The sequence below is a fragment of the Erigeron canadensis genome, chromosome 6, assembly GCF_010389155.1.
Source record: "Erigeron canadensis isolate Cc75 chromosome 6, C_canadensis_v1, whole genome shotgun sequence".
Lineage (NCBI taxonomy): Eukaryota > Viridiplantae > Streptophyta > Magnoliopsida > Asterales > Asteraceae > Erigeron > Erigeron canadensis.
In genome coordinates, this window is record NC_057766.1 from 6,564,143 (window position 1) to 6,590,597 (window position 26,455).

Sequence of the window (26,455 nt, forward strand, 5' to 3'; positions counted from 1 at the left end):
AATTCTAAGGTGGCAAAGCAGCTAGTTTAAGTGGGACCTTTTCCGTCACTAAATTAAATGTTTCTTTCTCTCTCTTCATCCATGACTTTCCTACTTCTCTTTCTCTCTTGCCTACTTCGGTCCAATTTGGCTGGATCGTCACCCGAAGTAGCAACATCATCATCTTCCCCAGTATACCTTGTAGATCTAGAATTAACCTCCAACCAAAGTTCAGTATAGCTTTATGTTTAAACATTTAGTATGTACGTACATATCATTACTTCTTTTTAACAACCAACTGGGTTGTATTAGTGGTTGAAGCATTTGCCTCTGAAAATAGAGGTCATGGGTTCGATCCTCATGCTCAGCAACCTCTCTACCTTTGGTAGGGGTAAGGTTGTCTACATATCAACCTCCCCCATACACCGTCAAAATCGGTATTGAAACCCAAACCCGTGGAAAACGACATTGGGAATTACATTACTTTACTTTTATATCATTACTTCTTTTCATACATCAACAATTACAAACTTATGATTTACTCTCACCAAATGTATTTAACAGTATTTTCAACTTCTATTTTATGTTCTTTCTTCGCGTTGTTTGTCCCCTTTGGTTCAAATAATGACAAAAAAGCAGAACAAAATAGCACAAGACGCATCAATTAACCATGAACATGAAAGTAAAACATATATATGCAGCTGTCTGAAGGTAAAAGTGTTGGCAAAATCTTTGTTTTCATCACATTCAAGATTCAAACAACGTGAGTGTGTAACGTGTGTTTATGAACAAGTAAGTTTATGACCGTGGTATAACACTGAATGAATTTACAAAAAGCAACTAAAGAAAACAAAAAAGTGAGTTGGTCACATGACCAACACTAAAAAATACAAGAAAAATGACCATTTGTTCAAAGTAAAGAATCAGTAAGTAGAATCCTTTTAATACGTGTATGTATTCATTGCCACATCCAGACGACGACTTCCTCACATTATGTATAGAACCAAGAACTTGCCGGCTTCATTATTCTCCCTTTCTCAGATTGTGGACGCAAACCCTTTTGCCCATTTTGCTTCCACATTATGCAATTTAATTGCTCTACTCTCTACCAGTTTTAGAATTTGTATTTGACTTCTGAAGCGGCTTCAAGGCGGCCATGATTTCAGCAAACGTAGGCCGTAGTTTTGAATCTCTATAACAGAAAAAAATAATATTACATTCGCATTCTTACTTACAGACATGAAATCATTTATAGTCGTCTACCAGAAATACGATACATAGATTTGTGTTGTATGTATATACACACGTACATAGATGCGTATATTTGTGTGGATCACATGTGTGAGATTACACACATTATCGTATCCATAAATTTTATGTCTGCATGTATATATGTAGCAAGCATTATTGCTTGCCATGTAAAATGTGTAAATGCAAACCACTAGCTAAAATAGAAATGGATTAAAGGGGTCGAAGGGGTCAAAAGTTTTTCATGCAGTACATTAAATTTATAAAACCTACTTTATCATTCAATACTTCTTTTATAGACTTAGTTAGCAGGAAAACTATTTTAGAAAAAAAAAAGTGCTTGTAGACCAGCTCAACCCGATCACCATCAAATTTGGCAATTCTTGACTAACTTGGCACCCAACCCTACCGGCTCCTTTTGCAATCTCTCGACTAAAAAAACAAAGACAAAAATAATAAAAATATGTTGAACAAGAAACAGAATATTGGTTTAAGAGACTGACGTTTGCCAGCATCTTGTAATGATATCTGCAATGATGGGGTCTATGTCCTCTGGAATATCAAGACGTCGATGTTGAAATCCTACTGCACCTACAACTTGCATTGGGTTCATTCCACCCCATGGTTGCTGCATTGTGCAAAGCTCCCATAAAACCACACCAAAGCTATAAACATCACACCTGCAATTTAACAATTAAAAAGATACATGAAATTTATGCCATCAAGAAACTCATTTTCTTTACTTCTTATTCTATATAAGAAAAAAAGACTCACTTTTCATCTGAAGGTTCGTTTCGGAGGACTTCTGGAGCCATCCACTCTGCCTGAAAAACAAATAAACTACATTAAATAGCCATTAAAAATTATGCAGCTTTACACAATTATTTGCCATCAGCATCTATACGTACGATGCATAACACTTTATCAATACCATTCGCTAGATAACACATACCGTTCCTGCAGTCGATCTTGAAGATAGGAACGTGCTGTTTTTCATTCTAGACAATCCAAAATCACAAACCTGAACGTTAAATTATCAGCCACAATACAAGATGTTCAGATGAAATGTCAATTTTCTTTCTTTATTCCTAAAGAGTAGAGGTCACAAGATGGGCCTGTCGGGAAAGGGTCAATATGGGTTGGTACAAAACAGTATGCTCCAGGTTCATTGACCTGTTAGCATTGGTTTTAAAGAGAAATACATACCTAATCAAATTGGGTTGGGTTGGGAAATGGGTCAACATGAGTTTGGCTCAAAACAGTCCAGGAAACGTCAAAGTGGAATGAACTGTTGTTTGGATCTTAAAAAACGGTTATCTAGGATGGTGTACACAAATAAAATTAGACTTTCAAGAACTTTCAACCTGTTAGACTTTTTAAGTTGACCCGCGAAGAAACAATAACCCAAATCAAGTCATTGGATCAAAACATTCATCTCCACTGAAGCGTATTATATGATTATTATCATTTAAAATAGTTAACTTATTACCTTCACAACCCAATTCTTATCAACAAGGAGATTTGGAGACTTCAAATCACGGTGAACTATAACAGGTGTGCAGTTGTGCAGATAATTCATACCACGTGCCTGAAAATCCAAGTTGATAAAAAAAAGAAAAAGAAGATAAACTACTCGTATGACAAACGAAACCTTCGAAAAGCATAAAATATCAAATCAGGAAGGGGCTGTTTGGATGTGCCTATCCAAACTCTGTAGTACTTGTTGTGAAATGCAGAATCAGAATCAGATAATCATTTGTTTAAGGCAATAAAAAGTAAGATAATCTTACATTTATCTCAACAATAAACTTTCTTACAGCAACTTCTTACCTGATTATCCAAATCCGATAATCAGAAAACTGGAATCATAATCAGTTTACCCAAACCCTCAAATCTGATTATTAGGGCTCCGAATCACTATAATGAGTTAAGTGCACATCCAAACACCCCCTAAAAGAGAGCATACGGTATCAAGAGCCATCCTCAAACGACGTCGATAATCCAGCTGGTTGTTGGGCCGGCGGAGTAATTTATATAAGCTACCTCTGCAGAAGATGAGATATGCATATGCTTTATACTTCTAAACAAAAAAACAATAACATAATACATATGAAAGTGTTCAGCAGTTAACGAATCCAAAATAACACAAACTAGGGTGTAATACATATCCCTCTATATTAATGCAACATATGAGAAACTCAGAAAACAATCAAAAGTGTGTACCCAACAGACCTGTTTCAACCAGTAAAAAGTAACTACCCCATCACCCAACCCGGCCACTTCTCTAAGTTTTTGGCTCCAAGAGTGCACGATACTACCAAAGCCTACACATTAAGGAAAGATAAATACAATTGTACTGCATGACATACCTAGGAAGAAATTCAGTAACAATTGAAAGATGTGGTGTACGTGTTACTGCTCCCATGAAGAGTACAACATTCGGGTGTCTAACTCTTTTCATGATTCTGACCTTGTAATCCAAAATATGAAAAACAATTGGTAAAAATGAGACAAAATACAAGAAAAATATATATACTGCCACAATACTAATAAGAAAGTAAGAAGAAAGAAGGTATTTGGATGTGTGCTAAAACCGATTATCGTGACTTAAACTCACATTGTTCGGTTTCAAATGTTTGGCAAAGACTGATTAAGATCAGAGTTTGAATCATTAGTGTCAAAATAATCAAGATTTGCCATAACTAGATTACTGAGATAAATGGAAAACTACTTAGCTTCATATACCTAATCATCTGATTATGTAATTTTGATTTTACATGTCACCTAATCATTTTGAAAACACACACCGACACACCCCTAAATCTACTTTCACAGATGTAGGTGGCTTAAAAAGTTAATTATGAATTTGCGAAGTATCATCAAGTTAATAATACCTCACTTATGAATTCATCAAGGGATTCTGTAGTTATTTCTTGGTCTAGGAACTTTTTAACAGCAACATCCTGCAAAATTAAACGATGGGAATAAGGTTACATAAAAATCTTTTAAATAAAATTTTTTCTCTAATATAAATATACATAAAAATGTTATACTAAATGGAAACCCTAAATGGGAATGAACTCACGGTTCCGTGCCAGTCACCACGGTATACTTCTCCATATGATCCTGCAGATAAAAGAAGGCGTATATTAATCGAATTTGTTATTTGAATATTCCTAATGTTTCAAAAAAATTATAACCCATACCAATATCATCCATTCTAACCCATTACACAACCCGCCCATTTTGCTACCGTAGAAAATACCTACTAATATAACATTAAGCAGGCAAGAATGCAAGATTTTTAATGAAGTTAAGTCAGTACCCAATCCAATACGTTCACCCAAGGTGATATCCTCCCATGCTATTTCACAATCCGAAACATCTTCAAGAGAGACTTCCGATAATGAACTTTCGTTACCCGTTGACCTATTTGATATTCTCTCCCCTTCTTGACCTATCTGATCTTGTCCTTCCATATCTCCATCCATTCCTGGAGAATCCAAACCATTAGAGCATTCATTTTGTGAGGGACCCGAGAGCTCATATTGCTTTACAACAGAAGCAGTGGTTGTCGCCACCATAACCGCTGCTGTCACCGTGGCAGCAGCGGCTACAGGAAGTTTTATATTTTCATCCGTCATAGTTCGGGTGACGGCCACCACCATAGATGAAGCAACAGCGGCAGCTGCTACAGCGGCTGCTGCCACTTGATTTACTTCAGATTGTGAAGAAGTTCTTTGTGGGTATGGTAATGGAGGCAAGCAACGACGTTGACTTATATGTTTTCGACTTTGAACATTGGTAGTCTTGTTTGGTAGTTCCTCTTCATATACTTCAGTAAAGAGGTCTGGAGGAGCAACAACGCCACTTTCAAGTAATACATCATGTAATTGCTGTGCTAATTGAGGGTTTTCTTTTGCAGCTTCCATCATGTACTGTGAAACATCTTTTACCTTCATTTTGCGTACTGCAGGGGAACTTATTCCTTCCGTCCATGAAGGGGATCTTGCATGAGTGTAATGCGAATTTCCTTTTTTCTCCTTATTTGGTTTTTGAGGAATTATGGGCAAGGATTTCTTGGGTTCTAGATCATCTTTCATTTGTTGCGGTAAACCTGATGAATGGGTGTGTTGAACAGTTCCATTGTTGCTATTGTCATCCATGCAATCTACGGATGAACTGGTGAGACCGCTTCTGGAGGAAGCTAAACGAGATGAATCTTCATCTCGGGAACATGGACTTAATGAAAAAGACTCGTCATAATCTATGTTTGAGCCTCCTGCAGTCACTGCGTCAGACGGAATGAGTGTCCCAGGTTCCGCCGTTAAGTCAACAAGATATTCCCTGTAACTCAGATAAACCATTTCATTAGTGAATGGTCCCAAATAAAATTTTCAACGATTGCATGAAATAAATAATAGGTTCATATGGTTTCGAGAGGCAGCCATCTCTTGATGGGAAATAGCGACTTTAGGTCACTTATATCCAATCAAGCATACTAAGCATATATGATAATCCCCATCTTCAGAGTTATCTAACTACGACCATGTATATTACGACTAGAAAATACAATAATCGTCTAATTCACTTCATCTAATAGTTTGTTAATAGTAACTTTTAGGTGAATATTATATTACAGTAAGCTTAGACTCAACTGTTTATATACCTACAAAAACGACGGTCATTTCCTAATTAATAATATACAGTCGGTTGGGGCATATATAACTTTGCAAATAGCCTGATCTGTGAGAACGGGAACTGTAGAATTTAATAAAGTTTATTAGGCATATAATGCTGCCCATTTAATTGTTTTCTGAATTATATATTTACCAGTCAAATTGGCTGCTTTCCTATTAGCTACAATAAACCACCTCTATAATGGGGAAAGCTACGCATATTAAACCCTGAACTATGAAATTGACGTTGACATCATGAATATCTAAAGGAAAAAGCCAAACCTTCCATCACCAAGTTTTATATAGTTCATCGCAACATTGTTGGAATCAGTGTATTGCTTCCCTTTTACTAAGCGACAAGGGATGCCCACACTATCGGCCAAAACCTACAAAAGAGAGGGGTAGTTATAAAGAATCATGTTACGATAAAGTCTAAAAAGGAATGGATGTAAGAACAGTCATGTATCAAGTGGAAATACCAGATTCTATAAGAAGTAGCATCGTTCACAAGTTAACAAATATGTTAGACATCACATATTTGGTAAAATTTATATTTATCGCCTGTTAGGATAGACATACAAAAGTTCAACTTGGCGCCTAGGATTTGAGCCACTAGTTTAGAGGTCTTGTATTTTGATACTTCACAAATAAGAATATAATGGACCTGTTTGCTAAATGCCTAAATATCCCTGTTTAATCTTCTATTCCTTAGATTATGTGATTACATTGGCACAGAGTTGCTACTTCTATTATAATCCTTCATATTGGTTCCATAGAAAAAACTTTTCTTCTAGAATAACGATACTCAATTCCGCTATGGGCAGTGTGGGGGAGGTAGGATATAGACACTGGACAGTAATACCCCTACCGCAAATAGAGAGACTGGTTCCAGATTAGCCTCCGACAAGAAAAAAACACTTCTCTTATGATTATACTATATAATTAAACACGTGGTTCTCATTTTAAAGGGTGTAAATTCCAAAATAAGTAGTGTTCTACAGTTCAAAAGAAAACATATGTTATCATGTCTTGTTTCAGATAAGTCACATGTGTCATGTTGAAAAGTACTTTATTTTTATCAATGCTAACTTGAATCTTGATGGGTCGTATTCATGTCCTTGATTACGAAAGGGCAAAAGGTGTCTATAGAGTAAAATTTCTTACTTCTTATCCAATAACTAAGGTGATGGTACTCACTTTGGGTCATCTAATAACTATAGAAAGATCCACAAACAGATGTGTGACAAAGACTTTTTTTCAAAGAAAAAATGTACGTTTAGTACTTTAGGTAACCAGATTTTTCAGACACACAAACATCTAATTATCTCATTTATATGACTTCAAATTGAGCATACAAACACCCCTTAAGAATCATAGTTTTATGGGTTCAGTCTACGTATAGAATGCACTGAAACATGAAAGAAGAAAATATAACCGGAAAATATAACTATGAAGTAAAATGAAAAGAGAGGATACCTTGAAGAGCAGAGCTCGATGGCTTGACAATCCAATTTTCAACAAGCCAAGAGGCATAACCACGCTTCCAAGAGTTTCTTTTAATGTCGAACTAAATTCTCTCCATGCTAACAACATTTTGTCTGGATCAACAATCGGCCCACCCATATGATCAGAAACTAAGCCTGCAAGTCTCTGCACCAAATTTTGACCTGCAGAACTAATAGATTCAGACATTGACTTGACAGCCATCTCTAAGGCTGTATTTTCAAGTCCTAGAAGCTTGGAATCTGCAGCCTTATTAACAAGAACTGCTTCCCAGGTAACATTGTCGGACACGGGTATTCCTTGTAAATCCACAAGGGAAGGCATTTTTGATGATGTGGGTTCCGGAAAGATCCCATAAAGATCATAGAACCCGTCAAGAACCTTGTCATTATAGCTAAGAGCGCTGTGATCCTGTGAAGTATGAACGAGTCTAGGACATGAGAAAGGTTAGAACCCAATAAGCACATTTTTTTCAAAACATGCTTACTGGAAGACCTGTAATTATGTTGTCCTCATTATTTATGGTTAACTAGTCAAAAAATGAATACTAATTAGAATAGACAATGCTAATATGTTAAATATCCTGGGTAATGAAATATATTCAAAACTAGATAGTTCTAAAAAACGGTTTAAGAGATATGGTTTATATTGTTGGATTTGATATGGTAATTGGGTTACATAAGTCATTGGGAGACAAACGTTTTCACGAAGCATTCCGACTTTGTATTTCATTATTATATACTTGATTTTAACAAAAATGTATTCATGTCCTATGAAATTCATACATACTAACTTCTAACAAGTATAGGCAGATTATATATAACTGGTAGTACTGTATGAATACTAGTTTTTTCTTCTTTCTGAGAGGATGGAAAAACATTGACACATAAGATGAAAAGAAAAACACTAGCCACAACTAATATATATGTTTATCTCACATAAGAAAAAGGCGTATTGCTGAAATGAAGGATATGTTACAAGGGTTGGTAACTACTTGAGTAATTATTGGAGCCTAAATCAGATAAATGAAATAAGAATGAACCCCAACATGTTCTAGTTGCTTCATTAACACAAACAACACAAAACCAATTATAGAATCTCACAACTCTTACTTTTTCGATTTGTCCAGAGTAATTGCAACTTAGAGCGATTTAAAAATTCTCAATGGCTTCCTTAACTAGAAACCCTACACGTCGTCCTTACTAACTCCAACTTGAACGAACACAGAAACAATCTAAAACTTTCTATATTTAGTAATACTTCATTTCTGCCTTAAAACAGCAACGAAAAAGACCACTATCTACATAACTATCCCATCATACGAATATAAACACTAAATACATTATATATGCATAACTTTCATGATATAAACTAAAACAGCAGCAACACAAACTTACCCAATATCGATACGAAACGATTTGAGCAGGAGTACTAATTGGATCACAGCAACTAATCTGCTTAACAGCTTCAATCTGAACAGCTTCTGGATCTTCTCTTGCACTTAACTCTAAAGCAAGTTGAATCTGATACTCTTCATCTTCTTCAACTTGAGGCTCCTTTGATTCCCAAATCCTAACTTCATCCATTACTGCATCAAGTTGACCACTACTTACTGAGTCAAACCCTTCAATTGACTTCATATTTGAAGATGACCCAGGGCTTAAACTACTCTTTTTACTATTAGTTACTGAATTTAGCCATACTGTTATTCCAGATTGAACTTTTGATGAATCTGTTGATGATGATGATGATGATGATGATTGATTTGAGTTTGGTTTGATGCCTAGTTTCTTTAAAAGATTTTTCATACTAATTTCTTGATTACATAGAAATTTTATTTTTTAAAAAAATCAAGAAAAATGATATCCAAGCAAGATTATTATAAAAAGTTAACTTATTTTGCATACCCAGATAATCAAATTAATAAATTTTGAAACTTTTTCCTATCCAACAAATATTTTTTAAAAAGAAAGTGACAAAACTTGTATACCCAGATGTTGAAATTAACAAAGTTTGAAACTTTTTTGTTAGTTAAGAGAGATCATTAAAAAAAGTGAATTAATTTTGCATACCCAAATAGTCAAATTAATAACAAAGTTTGAACTTATTTTTCCTTATTTATTGATGATGAAAAATGAGATAATATAAGTTATTAGTACATTATTATATACAGATTTTTGTTATTATTATATAAGTGTAAGTATATGGTATATATATTTAATTTAATTTTATGGTGATTGCGGGGAGAAAGAGAAGCACTGGTGTCCTTTGAGGGTGGGAAGTAGTACAATCGATTAGGTGTCCAAGGCCTCCAAAATTATGCAGGACAATTTATACATGACAATGACAAAGATTAATACATGAAATTATAATTATAATTATAATTTAATTAAAAAGAAATTGATAAAAATTTATTTTTAAATTTTGCGTTAAAGGATGCTAGAATATAATACTATTTAAGTACTAACTCATTTACTTGTACTATATAATTATAATATTAGTTTAGATTTAAATCCCGAATAAAACGTATCTGTGTTAAATTAATTTGTTTTTGATATATCCAATAAAGGAATATATTAACCTTTGAGTAAAATGTATTATTTTTTGTAACCTTTTATATTTTTTTATATGGACCGACAACTACTGTACTTCGTTAGAAAACTTCAAGGTTTCGGTGAGTTTTATATTTTGTCGTCTAAGGTTTTCTTTTTTTAATATATATAACACAAATAACCTATAATATATAAACAGAAACATAAATATATTACTAAACAATAATATAAATTGGTTAATGAAATCTAACATCATAATGACATAAGAAAAATATTGTTGGTCATACTAGATGATTTTAGTCTGGGATTTTTTATATCATCAATACTAGTCTTAATACCCGTACAATGTACGGTAACTATATACATATATAGATTATATCATAAAGAAATTCGAATATGTCACATACATGATTCGTGAATATGAAATAAGTTGTTGTTAAAGTAAACCGATGATTGAAGCTAAATTATAACAAACATTAATGATAAATATAATATGTGTTTAGTTATAGTTTTGGATTTACCTTAAATTTTTACAATCATAACTTGTAAGCATAGTGGATGACTGCAAATAGCCTTATGATTTCGGATCGTAGACTCAAAATTTTGAAGTATTCATATTAATAACTTATTATAAGTAATGGAAGCTGAAAAATTGAAAGGAAAAAAAAAGACAATTTTATTAATGAGAAAACGATCAATCAAATCAAGGTTATAATATGTTTTGTATCTATAAGCCAAGAGTTAGAGTTTAATTCAAAGTCTAATAAGAAAATTGAATCTATATACGATTAAAAAAACTAATCTACTAATATAAATATATTAAAAGGACACGTGTCGATCAAGGATTACGCCACGTGTCGTTTTAAGAACATCTCAATACTGTTTTAGTTTATTGGTAGATTCCTTTTTAAGTATTAGTATTATAATAATAGGGAGATTGTGTAACTAGAGATTAAATACGAAACTACGAAAGCTAAGTATGACATAGATAGTATGTTTTTGATGGTATGATAATGAACAGATATTAATACATGTTTTTTGTGACCTTATTTTGAGTTATTATAATATAATTTTGCATAATGAATTGGACAGCTCAAAGCGAAGATTGATGAATGGATGGAAGGTTTAATAAACAAGGGGAAAAGTATTAAGAAAAGGGAAAAGGGAAAGTGAGAGTTGGACACCTACATCAAAATCTTGAAGACCCACTGAAATTTTTAATAATGAGGAAAAATTGAAGTAGAAGTGTTTATATACTTTTCTACTCTTTCTTTAAATGCACCAATAACCTAGTAGCATGGCGCATGATTTATTGGGTGGCAAGTCGTATCAAATGGTGAGAAGAGGATAGCTGTAGTTATTCAACAAAATAAGAAATGGTAATAAGCGTCAGCAACTCATTTATACTTATCAAGATGTTATTATGTGTTTTTAACCTCTCAAAACGTCAGCAATTATATATTATTTAAGAAAATTTATATGTTTTTAACCTCTTAAAAGCAAAACATAGATGCGGAAAAAAGAAAACCTAAACCCCAAAAAAAATTGGACCCCTCCAATACTGTCGTTCAAGTTCCGTTGCTGCCATGGTCGATGTCGAATTCGTAACTTAGTCTTCATTACATAAAAAATAAAATAAAATAAATAAAAAACAAAACAAAACCAAAAATATATAAGAAAACAAAAGTATACAAACTCAACAAAACCTATCATAATTTCATATAGTTACTAGATTTTAGACCCGTGTCCAACACTGAACACGAGATTTACGATATTATCAATAATAGATCTTTATACATGTAAGTCATAAAAACTTATAATGTTGAAGATATACGGTTTCAAATGTTATGCTTTGCAAATTGTAGTACAATAATTACATGCTCGTTACTGTCTTAGGATTATTAGAATTTTTAATTTATAATTAAAATAAATAATGAGGTAAGCGAGAGTCAATTTGATAAAATTGAGCGATTTGATTGGTTAATAAGATATTATTTAACTGTCCTATAGTATATAATATATTAAGATTAAGATAAGATTAAGATTAAGATTAAGATGCTTTATTTTTTCGTATATGCATCATGACAATTACTAAAAAACACTTTAATAAAAAATAATAGTACAATTACGCTTAAAATCTTAATATATATACATTAAACTTTATTTATTTTTAATTAATTAATTTTACATGTATATGATACAACATACTATTGCATATATATTAGCTATTATTTAATTAAATATATATTAGTTATTATTCTATTAGATATATATATTAGTTATTATTATATATTATCGTAAAATTATTGGGTAAAAAGTGTAAATTTGTAATGGAAAAGAAAAATGTGTAAATTAAAGTCAAAATTGAAAAGAAAAAGTCAACATTAAGAAATCAATGGCTATGATTGGTCGATAAGTTATTAAAGCAACTGTGTTTTAGTATAATAAAAGATATTTTTGTATATTAATAACATAAATTTTTGTTTATTAAAAAAATAAACACAAAACACAAAGATAAAGAATGGATAATGTTTGAACACTTTATGAGACATACGGCTCTTTGTAAAAAAGCATCAAACATTCAAATTTGTTTTATCGAATATTTTCATTTCATATTGTTCAATGTTAGCAACAACACTTTCATTTCGTCTTTTCTTCGCAGTGTTTTTTTTTTTTTTATTTTTTAACATTCAATATTATTGAATGGCTTTTTATAATTTTTATTCAATGTCTCTAGAGATCAATTATTTGTGAAGGGCACGTGAACTCACGGTCTCGCTCTAGGGATTTTTGATAATTCCAATTTTGGTTGTATGTTTCATTGAGAGTTCCAATAACACTCTTCAAGATACGCTTGAGTCTGTTATTGTTTTTTATATTTTTAGACTGGAGTTTGTAATTGATAGTTTGCATTTCAGTTCATCAGGCTAAAAGGAGTGGGACATATTTAAGGATGAGAGATATCCGCTATGTGGCGTCACATAAGGAAAAGAATTTTGGTGGGAAAATGGGGGAGTGAGACAAGATTTGAGGTAGGGGGGACTTGTGACACTTGTCACATTGGAAAGGAGTAGAAAAGGAAAACAAGGCTTGGTCAAAGAAGAATTTGGGCGGAAAAAAAATTCCGCCTGGATGGGTGTTGGGGCGCAATTGGCAAGCAGGGGTGGTGTGGAGGGCGAAATTTGAGAGAAAAATGGGGGTATCTCCCCCCATTCCATTTAGTCTTGTACTATTAAGATGTGTAACAAGAGATTTTTAAATTTTCTTTTTAGAAAATGGATATTTAGATTTCAAGATAGTTTGTTAGAGGTGGCACAGATCAGCTTTGTTAATTAATAACCGATTTAAGACTATGGACAACGATGGTCGTGTAATATATAAATAGATATAGTTCTTGTTCTTAAAATATTAGAAGTTTGAAAAAAATGACCAAATGGTTTCTATATTAGTAATTTAGTACGAATACTTCATGATGCTTGTTATTTGCTTGGAAGATAAATATATTGATGTGATCTTTTGGTTATAAAAATGGCTAGCTTTAAGTTAATAATTATTAATGAATAAATATGATGATAAGTCAAATATACCCAACAACACAACATGATCTAATCAAAAGTATGACTGTAAATATTTTAATGGAGTGTTGTTACACAAGATAAGCACACAACTCATTTACTGGTTGAGTAAATTCAAGTTCTCTTCTAGTCAACTGTCTACCCAATTAAGTGTGCCATTTATTTTTAAGGTAAAATTCTTACCCCTCCTCGAATGCTCATCGGTTTGCAGCTTTCTTTCAAGCCTAGTCGAATGGGATTAAGAAGATGACATTTAAATTATAACTTTATAAAAAACATATCTAACTGTTCACAAATAAATGATATGTAACGAATTAAAAAGTATAGACCTTTTGTTTTATAAATTTATAGTAAACGTTATTTTAAATTTTATGTCAATAGTTGAAAGAATGTTTCTAATAATAGTGACTTTCATTCCAGATTCCGTAAATTCCGTAAAACTAGTAATTAAATGGACACCATCTTGATCGGTCCGAACTCTGATGATTTGGTTCTCTTGGACAACCAAAGATAGTTCGTAGTCTTGATTTCCTTAAGGGGGTGTTTAGTAGGACGGAATCATAAAGAATGGAAATGTAATAGAGAATGAAAATAGTGAGAAAGAGAATGAGTATTTGGAAAGAGAATGAATTTCGTTGTTTGGTACCCATAAAAAATGAATATATAAAAAAAATTAAAATTTTAAATAATAATACATTTATTACATATAACATTTTAAAAAAAAAAAAATTTTTTTTTCCATTCTCACCAATTTTTTTACAATTTGTAGAGAATGGAGAGAATGTAATTGATTCCCCTTTTTTTTTTCTCATTCCATTTCTTTGTTGCAAACAAACAAGAGAAGTTATTCTCATTCCCTTTCTCACCTTTCCATTCCATCATACCAAACACTCCCTAATTCCTTGGTAGCAAAATGGATCTGATGGAGTTTTATTTGAAAAGACGCATTCGTTTCGGACTTTCCAATGGTCCAACAATTCGTCTAAAGTTCTTAATTTTTGTTTGTGCCTTATTTTTTAGTTTAATAACTTCGCATTTGGGGATCGAAGTTACATCTATCAAGCCTACTCACAGCCAATAGGTGATTTGTCATATACTCATATAGTCATATCCGCAAAACATAGATAAAATTAATTATCAAGCCCATTTCTGATTGCAAAACATATTAAGAAACAAAGTCCAAACCCAAAATAATAAGCCCATATGTACTAGTAAAATATACTATATAATGTTTGTGTGCTTTACTGCTTTAATCAGTTCTCAATTCTCATCAATGTCTTGCTTATAGCCTATTTGTATTCTTAAATCTCACTAATAACATACATACGTAAGAACCATCGAAGAAAGATTGAACCATGTCTCAAAATTTTCACTTCATCATAAATAAAAAAGATAGGGTTAGCCACATGCTACTATTCAAAGCACCGTGTTATCACATGTACATTTACTGGGATTTGGTCGATATTGGTATAACACGCAACTTTAAAGCTTGGTGTCATGGTGTGAATGGTATTTGACCATACCATGAACATCAGTGAGGGCTTTCTGAATTGTTTACTCCAGAGTAAATGGGAAACAATGGTAGCTACAGCTTGCATTTCCAGTTTTCCACGAGAACTAAAGAGCTGTCGGCGCATTCGCTATAGAAGATGAAAGTATCACAAATGGACTTTGCGTGATTTCGATTTGTACAATTTATAACGGAAAATTTTAATTACTTTACATCCTTTAGGAACATAAGCTAACACGAAAACACATTTGAGGGTCAAGTCTATGAAAAGCTGTATGGCTAATGGTTAAGCCATCACATAAAAATTAGGCAAAATTTTGCAATAAATACAAGGTAGTTTTGCAAATGCCAAATGAGGTTAGAATTTAACAGTTTCTTTCCCCATTTTTCTTGCAAAAAAAGCATGCCAAATTGGGCAAATTATGTATTAAATTTACATGTTTCCCGTTAGTGTGTAACAAATTGTATCTTTTGCCTTTGCACACTTGGAACAAAGGAGCTCGTCCCTACTGCTTGTCTTGCTGGTCTTCATCAGGTTCGTCCTATAAAATGAAAAGGTCACTAATGGTTACAATACGTCATTGTGAATTGTTAAGAATGACAAGGGACCAAAGTGGTGGTAACTGGTCAGGGACACAAAATCAGTTAAGGCGCAAATCTTTGGATGCAAATCATTAGTCATAAATTACTATCAACGAAAAATTAACATGAAAACTTCCAAAAGCCTTTACGAACATTAAGGAACACTGAAGCTATGATTATAGCCAACTTTAAGCATAATTTCCATAGGTTAGGCTATGGATCATCTGGAAACAACCACTGAATAAGCCACTAGATGGACCGGATGTATACTTTCATGTCCTAAGATAACTTGCATATGTTAACTTCTTTTATATTGTTCTTAAGTTCCATGAATCTTAAAGATAAAACAGACTGAAACAAGGATAAAATACTTAAAAAACATAAGTTACCTCTATTGGACGTGTCCCCTTGCTTCCTATGCACTTGGAAGCACTGATACTTGCACTCTTTAACAAGCTACGTGCACTATAATTTCCTTTATTAGCTTCATTTGAATCTTCTGCTCCTTCAGCATATTCTGCATCTTGTGTTTCCGTGTTGTTATCTTGAGAACTACCTTCTTCCTTAGGTGCCGGAACTCGCTCCCTGGACCCACATAACATATATACAATCAAGTTTCACAAGAAATCGAGGTGACAAAAAGAGTAGGTCGGGCAGGTTTTGTAACAAGTAGGGTTGGGATGACTCACAAACATGTTTTGTGCATATTTGCCAATAGTTTAGTGCATAAAATATGCTTATATAAACTACTAGTAAATTATTACACTTGTGAACTAATTCTTAAAATACCTAGGAAGTGAGGCATGCTGCCTTAGAAGTGGAGTGGTTTTATTATTTCCGCCTTTCCCTAAGCCCTCCTCAAGATGTGCGAATTGCCTCTTGAACCGATCAACACCACTGAAAAGATATAGCGACTTTTTTAAATAAATGCTACTTACAGAACAGTCCAAAAGCAACCATTTATGTTGCTTAATTTCTAGAAGTATGACCTTGGGTACAAGAAGCTAGTCTGTTCACCACCACGCAAATATTCCTGGAGCATCTGAGGGTGATACTCTAAGATCTGGTCATGCATAAGACAATTATTATAAAGCAATCATACGATCATCTCATAATCATAATAGTAACAGATACTATTTCATATCCAAACCTCTCGGTAGATCAACTCTCTGACATCATCTTTTCCCAATTTCCTCCTCTCAAATTCAAATTCAAGTTTTGATATAGGCCCAGTGGATGGTTCTCGATCCACATTTGACAAGCCATTAAAGTAGGGGTCGGCTAGTGACTACAATAAAAAAGGTGGAAATAATCAGCAACAAAAAAGATTCCAAGCCGATCATACTTCTTTCTTTTAACCTTTAGGCCGGGTTGAACAAAAAAAAACATTTTTGTGCAAAAACTTTAATTTATCATTTCAAATAATTAGAGAGTCAAATATGATTACAAATATCATATATTATTAAACTATAATCTAATTTTGAATAAATGATTCAGGAAGTTTTATGCATGAGTACATTTTGGGTAACTTCCATTCCATTTGACGAGTTTCCCTTTAGGCTATAAGTTTTACTTTACCATATTTGACCCATTAAGAATAGTACATGTACCGTTATCCACCTATATATAAATTTTAGTGTGCTAGGTAGCATACCTCTTCAGCCGATGGCCGATCTTTCGGATCAAAAGCAAGTAGACGTTCCAGTAGTTTCAGAGCCAAAGGATCTACATTTGGAAATTTGTGTGTGAAAGGAACTGGCTGTTTTTTCCGCATACTATTAAGATATCTTCTTGCCTTTTCATTGCGGATCTGCATAGTTTAAGTGAAAAGATTTATTTAAATAATCAGCAGGGAACCACAGTTTTTTAGCAGTAATCATGAAAGACTGGAATTTCAACTTCATACATCATATTCTAAACTCTCAAATGCATAAACCCAAATCGTTCATTGACCACATAAAGGTTCATCATGCAGCCATGATCAGATCATTATTAATTCCATGATGTATGATTAGATATGGTTCTCAAAACCAGTTTTTTTGGAACTTATTGGGTGAGGTTTGACCTGCTGGTTTGGCCAGAATTAAAATTATCACTTCAATAGTTATACGTGATAATGAAATGGGTCTTACAACTTACTTGAGTGGAATGAGATAAATGATTATAACTGGCAGGTTTGAAAACTTGTATTTTACCACCCGTCAAAAGATGACCTTAAAGATTGATAATATTTTTTTAAAAAATAATCATTTAGGAAGGTTTACGGATTACCAGTACTCTTTTGACAACTTCCGGCCAGCATAACCAGTTTCCTTCAAGTAGTTATTTGTAAAAATATTTCATATTTGAGCTGTTGGATTTAAAGCATAACCAAAATCGATCCATCCATAAGTTAACAGGTTGAAATTGCAATATTTATTCGCATGAGTAAATAAGATATGAAAGAGCTAACCCTTGCAATAGTTTCTGGAGGAGGAGTGCCAAGCAAATCAGTCATGAGATCCAACTGATGCACTACATTCTTTCCAGGAAAAAGCGGTTTCCCAGTAAGCATCTCTGCAAATATGCATCCAATGCTCCAAATATCAATGGCCGGAGTATACTGCAATGAAAAACATCTTAGCAATGGACCATTTCACTTATACCTTAATTCTCAATATAGAATTTTGACCTTCTGAACCTATGAATCTATAAGATAGGGATTTAGAAGTATCAGGTAACTTTGTGTGTCATTTCTTGCTCTTCATCAATGCATTAATTCTTGGTTCCTATCACTTTTACCTTAATATTATTGTCATTCTATAATGAAAATGATACAATGGGAGCAAGTGAATTATGTAAAAAGGTGCACATAATCATCAAAATGGTTCATAGATTAGACATAGAATGAAAGAACCAAAGAAAGAAAAAGTTGATTATTCACTGAGAAAAGGTGGCAAGATAGGCTGCTCAGGCACACTGCGTAACAGGTCAAAACAGGTTCAGTTGAAGCAGTTCATTTTTAGCATAGTGTTAAAATGGGCATTCCAGGTTAAATTGACCCATAATCCCTTTTTGTATCTAATCGTTTGAGATAAAACTCAGCCCAAATTGACCCATTCATAAGTAAATGGGCTGAAACTGCGACATCTAATTACAGTTACACAGATTAAAATAAAAAGATGCCAGGGTAGGAGCATCATACTTTTGAGAAAAAGGAACCGCAGAGTTCAGGAGCACGATACCATCGAGTTGCAACATAATCCTGCAATAATCCATATAACAAAATTCAACTTAACAGTTGTTACATAAGTGTATAAGTGAGGAAGTACATATAGAGCACCTACCGTCCAGAAAATGGCTGATGGTGCATCGTTAAATGAGACCCGAGCAAGCCCAAAGTCACAAATCTTTAACTTACAGTCAGCATTAGCAAGAATGTTTTTGGGTTTTAGATCTCTATGAAATACATTTGCTGCAAACATGATATTAATAAAACATTAATATAATAACGTTCACACAAAAACAAGCAGCAAGCATGTTACTAATAAAAAAGATAATAGTGGCTTCCACTCCGTTTCTAATTTGGCCAAGCGGACTATAAAAGTCATTACTATAACCACCGACTTTTGAACTATTTGCCAATGTTAGCTTAAATTACCGGCAGAAATTACCCAAGAAAATTAATATTTATAAGTACAGTGGTTTTCCATAACGAACATTTAAGTCCGGTAAACAAATTAGTATTAAAACTAAATTAAAGCTAATGCACAAACTTTCAGATAAACACAATTAGCAAGTGTGATATTGACAGAAGGTGCAAATTGCATAAACGGACAATGCTTTTGCATCATTTCTAATTAGGTCACTTACTCTTTAAAGATTAATAGTAACAGTACCATCCAACTATTAAAACCCTTTAGAATAACCAAATTTTTCAAAAACTGTTGTAGAAAAACCATTTGGCCATGTTGGCATTTCACAGGTTTCCTGTCAGAAATACCCAAAATCATCAAATTCTGAACACATCCGCTTCAATAAACATTTTTTTACTCCATTAAACAAAGGGTAAGTTCTAGAGGTGACAATTATGACCCAGATGCTTATTAATGGGTCAGTTTGGTTTTACCCTCAAATGTCAAATGAGCCAAACATAAAATATTAGTTAAAAGGAATCATGTAAGAGTGTAACACATGTCAAACGGGTGAAAAAGCAGCCCAAACTTTATTATTTAAACAAAAAAATTCTAAACTGCTCATGCAAAAGTCAAACTAAGGTTGTAATATAGTTTGTGTAATCGAATTTTACACATAAACTATTTATAAAAGATTTAATGATTTGGTACAAAGTGTATCAGGTCAATGTAAACTCCCGTCCAAATCAACCAGCATTCAAAATCTACAGGATTTAAAACTGACCCCATATTGACTCTTTACTTACCCACCCAATTTGTCACCACAAGAAAGAATCTTTTGCTCTGTTAGAAACAACCCACCTGAGTGAATATATTTCAGGCCACGAAGAAGTTGGTACAAGAAAAACTGATAATGTTCAGGGGTCAGATCGTCATTTGCTCTAATAACTTGATGAAGATCAGACTCCATCAATTCAAATACTACATAAATATCTCTAAACTCTCTTCTAGACGGAGGGAGCATAATATGCTTAATTTCCACAATATCCGGATGCCTCAGCAATCGAAGGAGCTTGATTTCTCTAAGAATCCTCGTGGCATCAGAAACATGCTCAAAAACATCATTTATCTTCTTAATTGCAACTTTGTCTCCTGTGTGTGTATCAGTAGCAGAACCTACAACACCATAACTCCCTTTCCCAACGACTTCTTGAACTTCGTATCTACTAGCCTCTCCATACTCCGTGAAGAATTCTCTTTCGAGCTGAGTAAATAACAACAGAACAAAACAAAAATCAATGAACACCTCGAAACTACATGATAACGGTTTCTGCCAAGAGATAAACCAAAACTCCATCTAATACTCAATTAAATCTCAGAATCTGTACCAAAGCATACCAAACTATATCTCAAAATGCTTATAAGAAAGCAATCTAGTTAATAATATGTCTCATGTATTATAGCTACTAGCTTTTCCATGCCATTGTTGCTAAGTATTCTGGCATACCTAATATTGTGATAATTTTTGCATCCCGTAAAGTCTGTAACAAATATTAAAAAAAAAAAAAAACCATAGGAGAAAGAAACTTCTTCTGTTTTCAAATTATGAAGAAACGATATATGAGAGAAACACGAATGTGATGGGAAACAGGAACAATTTAGTCGAGGCTTAAGAATGTGTGTATGTGGGTAACCTAAGGTTATATACCATATATACGCACAATAAGAACCTAAGATTTTTCTTTATAGCCTTAACACTTGTCTAAATTAAAAGAAACAAAAAAAACTAAAAGTTACGAAAGCAATGTGATTGTGGCCATATGAGGCGTAATCAAGAAACAGTATTAGAGGCAGGAAAAGAGCTCTTGAAACAAATACAGCCGTTTTCCAAACATCCCGTTTCACTTCACAGATGGAGTTGACACTTGACTCATGACTCGTGATTAGTAATTCAAGAAATAAAATTCTAAGGCCAACTAAGGTCAAAATCCACTGGAATTGGCAAAAGTTAATTCTTTGAAAGCCATTCAAAGCAAGTGCATTTACACAGTATGTTTACAGTTCATGAGGATACACATTTGACGATTAGTCGTATACAAACCAAAGAGGTATAAACCATCTTGTTGCATTCGGGCAATACAAATATATATATATATATATATATTCGACGAACCCTTTTAAGCAAATACATAGACAACAATCACATTGATACAATGCAGCAGCCAATCCAAAAAGAAAAGACACACATATATACATACATACGTGTGTATATATATATATTTTATTTCACTATCACATAACAACAAACAAATGATGATTAATAAAGGATATTCTAGAAAAAGTTTGTTACTTTTTCCTATCAAATCAAAGAAAATGATAGCATCAAATAAAAATCCAAAACATGTGCTATATTTAACACGCAGTAAAATTAAAAAGATAACTGCCCCTAAAAAGTAGATATCAAGCGCCATGTACAACATTAAAAAAGAAAGAAACAGACAGACCCTTTTAAGAGGATCCATGCGAAGAGGAACAAGAAGCTTGTTTAATGAAGAAAGATCCAAACTTTCAAGAAATGCGATTTGGGCATTTGATAATAATGATGGATTTGTGTTGTTATTGGTGGGATCATGATGATGATAATTGTTGTGGCGCTGAAACCATCTGCGAATTCCATCCACAAATGTTGAAGAAACACCCATATATTTCGCCTTATAATTTGTTTTTTTGTTTTTTTTTTATATTACACCAAACAAACACACAACCCACACTCACATTTTCCCCTTCATTTTCGATCCATAATTGGTGGAAATGCCTACTTGGGTTTCATGTTTCTTTCTTTTTCTTTTTCTTTTTTTTTTTTTTAAAAAAAGATGGTTAAATTCAAAGGTCTGTTTATATAAATTATTTGTAAGTTGGGACCTTTGGCCAATTATCCACGGTTCGAGTCGTGAGACATTTGGTAGAACTTCTATTCGAAAATTTGGTAGACATTTGGCCAATTACAGGGTTACATTGTGGGTTTGAGTTATTCTAACGTTGTTTGTGTTTGTAAATATATTGGGTCTGGTTTCGTCATTAAGTTATCATAGGTAGCCAAGTTTTATTTTGGTGATCATTAAAATGTTGGAATAAACATGATTCGATTCGAGTGATTAAATATTCCCGGTCATTTTGTGGAACTTGTAAGAGCAATAAACATAATTGTTATTAATTTTGGGTTCCCAAAACAAGATGATTGAGTAATAATGGAATGAGAAATTCGTCTAGAAAATGATACACGAATTTCTTAGAGGAGAGGCACACGAAATTAAGTGAGAGATTAGTGTCTCATTATCCTAAGTTAGGGTTAAAGACTCTTTATTTATAATAAGTGTATTTACACATATAACCCTTTCGGTGTTTACTATGTGTAATATTAGTCCTCATAATTTCAATCATCTAATGAGAAACTCTCTTTAAAAGTAAATACACCCATTATATATTTACTAGAGATAGAGATTTCAGTATTGTCAATTATCATATCAGGAATGATAAATGATCAGTGACGGTCACACTAACGTAGATCCAAGATGAAAAACGAAAATATCCTTTTGATGTTCAAGGAATCATAAGACTACTCGCTCATAGTGACAAGATTTGTTGCTCGTCTGTTTTAACACATCTATGTCAGATTACCATTTTAAATTGACACATGCCTTACAAGAGCACAACATCAATTCCGATTACTATTCTTTTTACTCAGTCGCATATATTACCTAAACAAATTTTTCCCACCACAAAATCATTTCATACCCCACCCACCACCACCACGAGACTACCATCACCGCCTAACAAAAACCCATTTCTAAACTTCCACTGACTGCTACCTTTACAATCTAAACCCCACCATAAACCGCCAGCCCCACTAACCCAACATGGCAAAAAGAAAATGAAAAAAAATCTTCAAAATATAAAGAAAGAAAAATTATTAGATGTCAGGTGAGCGATAATGATAAGTGGTGGTGATTATCGAAGATGGGTTGATTTAGTGAAACACCCCTGGCCGCTGGGGTTTAACCTAGTGGTTACAATTTAATTATGTTACTAATGAATAATTATAACTGGATTTTATTAATTAAGTTACAAAGAATAATAATGATAATAATAAAGTAGTTCTGTGGACGTATGTTGGGTTAAAAGGTTAGTAAAAAATAATCTAAAATAACATTAATGATTAAATTACAATATCAGTCATTTATCCAAGATATCTCAACTTGACGCCGCCTCCATCACCACACCGTTTCCATCACAACCACCGCCGCATTGCGCGGGTACTGTGCTAGTTATTTTACAAAGAGCTCAAACGAGATTGACATATCCTTGAAACGACATGTGGCATAATACTTGATCGACACGTGCCTTTTTAATTTATTTATTTTGTTAAATCAGTTTTTTTAGTTGTATATAAATTCAATTTCCTTATTAGACTTATAGTTAAACTTTAACTATTGGCTTATTAATACAAAAGACATTGTAACCTTATTTGAATAATCGCTTTCTTATTAATAAATTGTCTTTTTTTCTTTTTGAATTATTCTACTCTTATTACTTATATTATTTATAATAAGTTATTAACATGAAGACTTCAAAAATTTGAGTTTACGATCCGAAATCACAAGGCTATCTGCAATCATCCACTATGCTTACAAGTTCAGATTTTGATGTGGTTCTAAAATTTTAAGGTAAATCCGAAACTCTAACTAAACATATATTATATTTATCATTACTGTTATAATTTAGATTCGATCTTCGAATTACTTTAAGTACAACTTATTTGATACTCACAAATCATGTATGCGGCATATTCGAATTTTTTTATGATACATGTTAGGTCCAGTTTTGCTGAAAACTGGATCTCTCCAGTTACATCTGGATATCATGAAGAATTGTCCGAAATTTTTGAAGTCCAGTTCCAATGTACAGTTTATGCAACTGACGACTTCCTCCAGTTGAGATCTGAAGAACAACAATCTGAAGACATTCCAGTTGAAGTCAAAGACAACAAGTGGAAGAAAGAGAAAGGCAATGGCAGCGAAGCCCAGTTGACTTTCTACCAGATTAATCAACTGGAGATCCTCTAGTGTAAATGCATTTACAAAGCTTTACACTAATTACGAGGAGGACCTTTTCACTACATCCTTTTACCCGGACAATAATCTTATCTGTGGATAAAAGTGCAAAGATGTAGAGTGGTTGAATAAAGTAACCTTTTGTCTTACTTTATTTAACACACACACAAAGAATTATTTATTAATACTTTTGTGTGCTGTCAAACATATTTGTACGTCGAAGTTGAGATACCAATGCTCAACCTTCGACTATAAATAGAGGTCCTTGCCCAAGCATTTCAATAACTTTGCAAACTCACACATTCTGCAATATTATTGGTGAACTTGTGCAATATTCTCTCAATCGCTAAAAGGAACATTTCACAACTCTAAGTGTTTCGATTGTTAAGAGAATTTCCAAGTATAGATCAACTGTATTTCATAGGTTGTTAGGATATTTACATTCATGTATTATCTTGGTTCCGCAACAACCTTGTATTTTATTTAACAATCAATAAATAAAATACACTTGAAAAATTACATATTGTCTCACCATTTTACTTTAATTACTTTACATTATTGTATTGTGTTTACTAATTTGACTTGTCACCTTAATAAGTATAACTCCAGTTAACATGGTACACTGTTCACTTTAAACTGGTCACATCCAGATTAAGTGAAAGTGTTGCAAAGTACACTCACCATTGACATAGATGTGTCTTCAACACTCATCTATTCGTAGTTGGGACTTACAAGTGGTGTCAGAGCAGGCAGGTTGAATTGTATCAATTCCATAACCTAGGTCTGCTAAGATGTCTGCTGAAGGTGAGAATGGTTCTGGTCCCCAAAATGAAACTAATCAGAATATTAATTTTACAACTCCTTTAAATACCAACCCCCCCTCCTCCTCCTACACCTGGAGCCAGCCACGTCCATGTACATTACTCTAACACTCCTGCTCCCAAATTCGATGGGAGCAGTGAGACTTTTGGTACATGGAAGGCCAGGATGGTTTTGCATTTTGGTGGGATAGAGAGGTATATGTTGAAAATCCTCAAGGATGGACCATATATACCCATGTCCAGTGGTGTTAGTCCTCTTCTAGACCCAACTGGGAGAAGAGGTACCAGGGAAAAGTCTGAGGAACATTGGTCAGACGAGGATCGCAGGCTGGTTGATCTTGATACCAGACTGAGAAACATGATCATTGCTGCTGTTCCTGAGGAACTAATTCCAACACTTGTGCTGTTTCCCAGTGCTAAATCCATGTGGGATGAATTAGTTCTCCAGTTTGAAGGAGGAAATGACACCATTGCCACCAGAAAGGTTGCATTAAACAAGAAGTATGAATCCTTCTTTGCTCTTTCCAATGAAAGTTTAACTGGTATTTACACCAGATCTACTGGCCTAATTAATCAACTTAGGGGCTTGGGAGTGGAGAAGGATAAGGATATTCTTCTTGAGAAATTTTGTGATATATTGCCATCCAAATGGGCACACATGGTTCTTGTCTTAAGACAAGGTAAGACCTTGCACAGCCATACTCTTGCTAGCCTGTATGGAGCCTTCAGATTCACTGAAGATAATGATGCTGCAAGGTTATTGGCTGAGCAAGATGCCTTAAAACATGCTCAGAGTTCCAAGGTCGCCAGCTTAACTGGGCAACCTTGTGCTGCTTTAATGTATGCTGAGAATGTCCAGCTACATTCTATGAAGGAAATGTTAAACAACTTACTGAACTCTGGCCTTACCACTAATCTCAGTAATGGTTGTGAGGAAACTGACGATGATGATCTGGTAGCCATGATTGCTAAAACCTTTAACAGGTTTAAACATAAATCTAATCGATTTAATGGGTCCAATAATGCTTCCAGTTCCAACTCTCTGGATAAGGCCAATCTTATCTGCTATCAGTGTGGTAAGAAAGGTCATTTCATGAAGGAATGCAGATCTAGTCAGATGAACAACCAAACTGGTCCCCCTGTCCCAAACTTTGTCAAATCTGATGATTATAAGGCCAAATATAAGAAGCTTAAGGCCCAGATTGCCCTCATGTCTCTTGAGAAAGAAAGGAACAAGTGCATGATGGCTTAAACTGAAGGGAAATGGGAACTCTTTGATGA

General features: G+C 33.6%; 2 protein-coding genes across 3 annotated transcripts; both read right to left on the reverse strand.

Moving 5' to 3' along the window:
* Positions 1–764: 764 nt before the first annotated feature.
* Positions 765–9,232, reverse strand: LOC122603097 (probable serine/threonine-protein kinase SIS8). Of its 2 annotated transcripts, none has more exons than XM_043775711.1 (13): positions 8,807–9,232; positions 7,383–7,820; positions 6,189–6,292; positions 4,553–5,574; positions 4,313–4,353; positions 4,122–4,190; positions 3,597–3,697; positions 3,194–3,272; positions 2,717–2,815; positions 2,180–2,248; positions 2,002–2,051; positions 1,731–1,907; positions 765–1,171 (listed from the first exon to the last, which is right to left on the reverse strand). In XM_043775711.1, exons 1-13 carry the CDS (start codon positions 9,215–9,217, stop codon positions 1,078–1,080), a joined length of 2,754 nt encoding a protein of 917 aa, XP_043631646.1. In that variant the 5' UTR covers positions 9,218–9,232; the 3' UTR covers positions 765–1,077. The 2 variants fall into 2 exon arrangements, with proteins under 2 accessions (XP_043631646.1, XP_043631647.1); XM_043775712.1 differs by having other exon boundaries at positions 7,383–7,573; positions 8,807–8,880.
* Positions 9,233–15,308: 6,076 nt separating this feature from the next.
* On the reverse strand, positions 15,309–22,094 carry LOC122603139 (mitogen-activated protein kinase 9-like). Its single transcript, XM_043775760.1, has 11 exons — positions 21,747–22,094; positions 20,104–20,506; positions 18,955–19,082; positions 18,813–18,872; positions 18,081–18,230; positions 17,283–17,438; positions 16,779–16,916; positions 16,618–16,691; positions 16,418–16,525; positions 16,018–16,213; positions 15,309–15,588 (listed from the first exon to the last, which is right to left on the reverse strand). The coding sequence occupies exons 1-11, from the start codon at positions 21,942–21,944 to the stop codon at positions 15,553–15,555; spliced, it is 1,647 nt and encodes a 548-aa protein (XP_043631695.1). The 5' UTR covers positions 21,945–22,094; the 3' UTR covers positions 15,309–15,552.
* Positions 22,095–26,455: the final 4,361 nt, after the last annotated feature.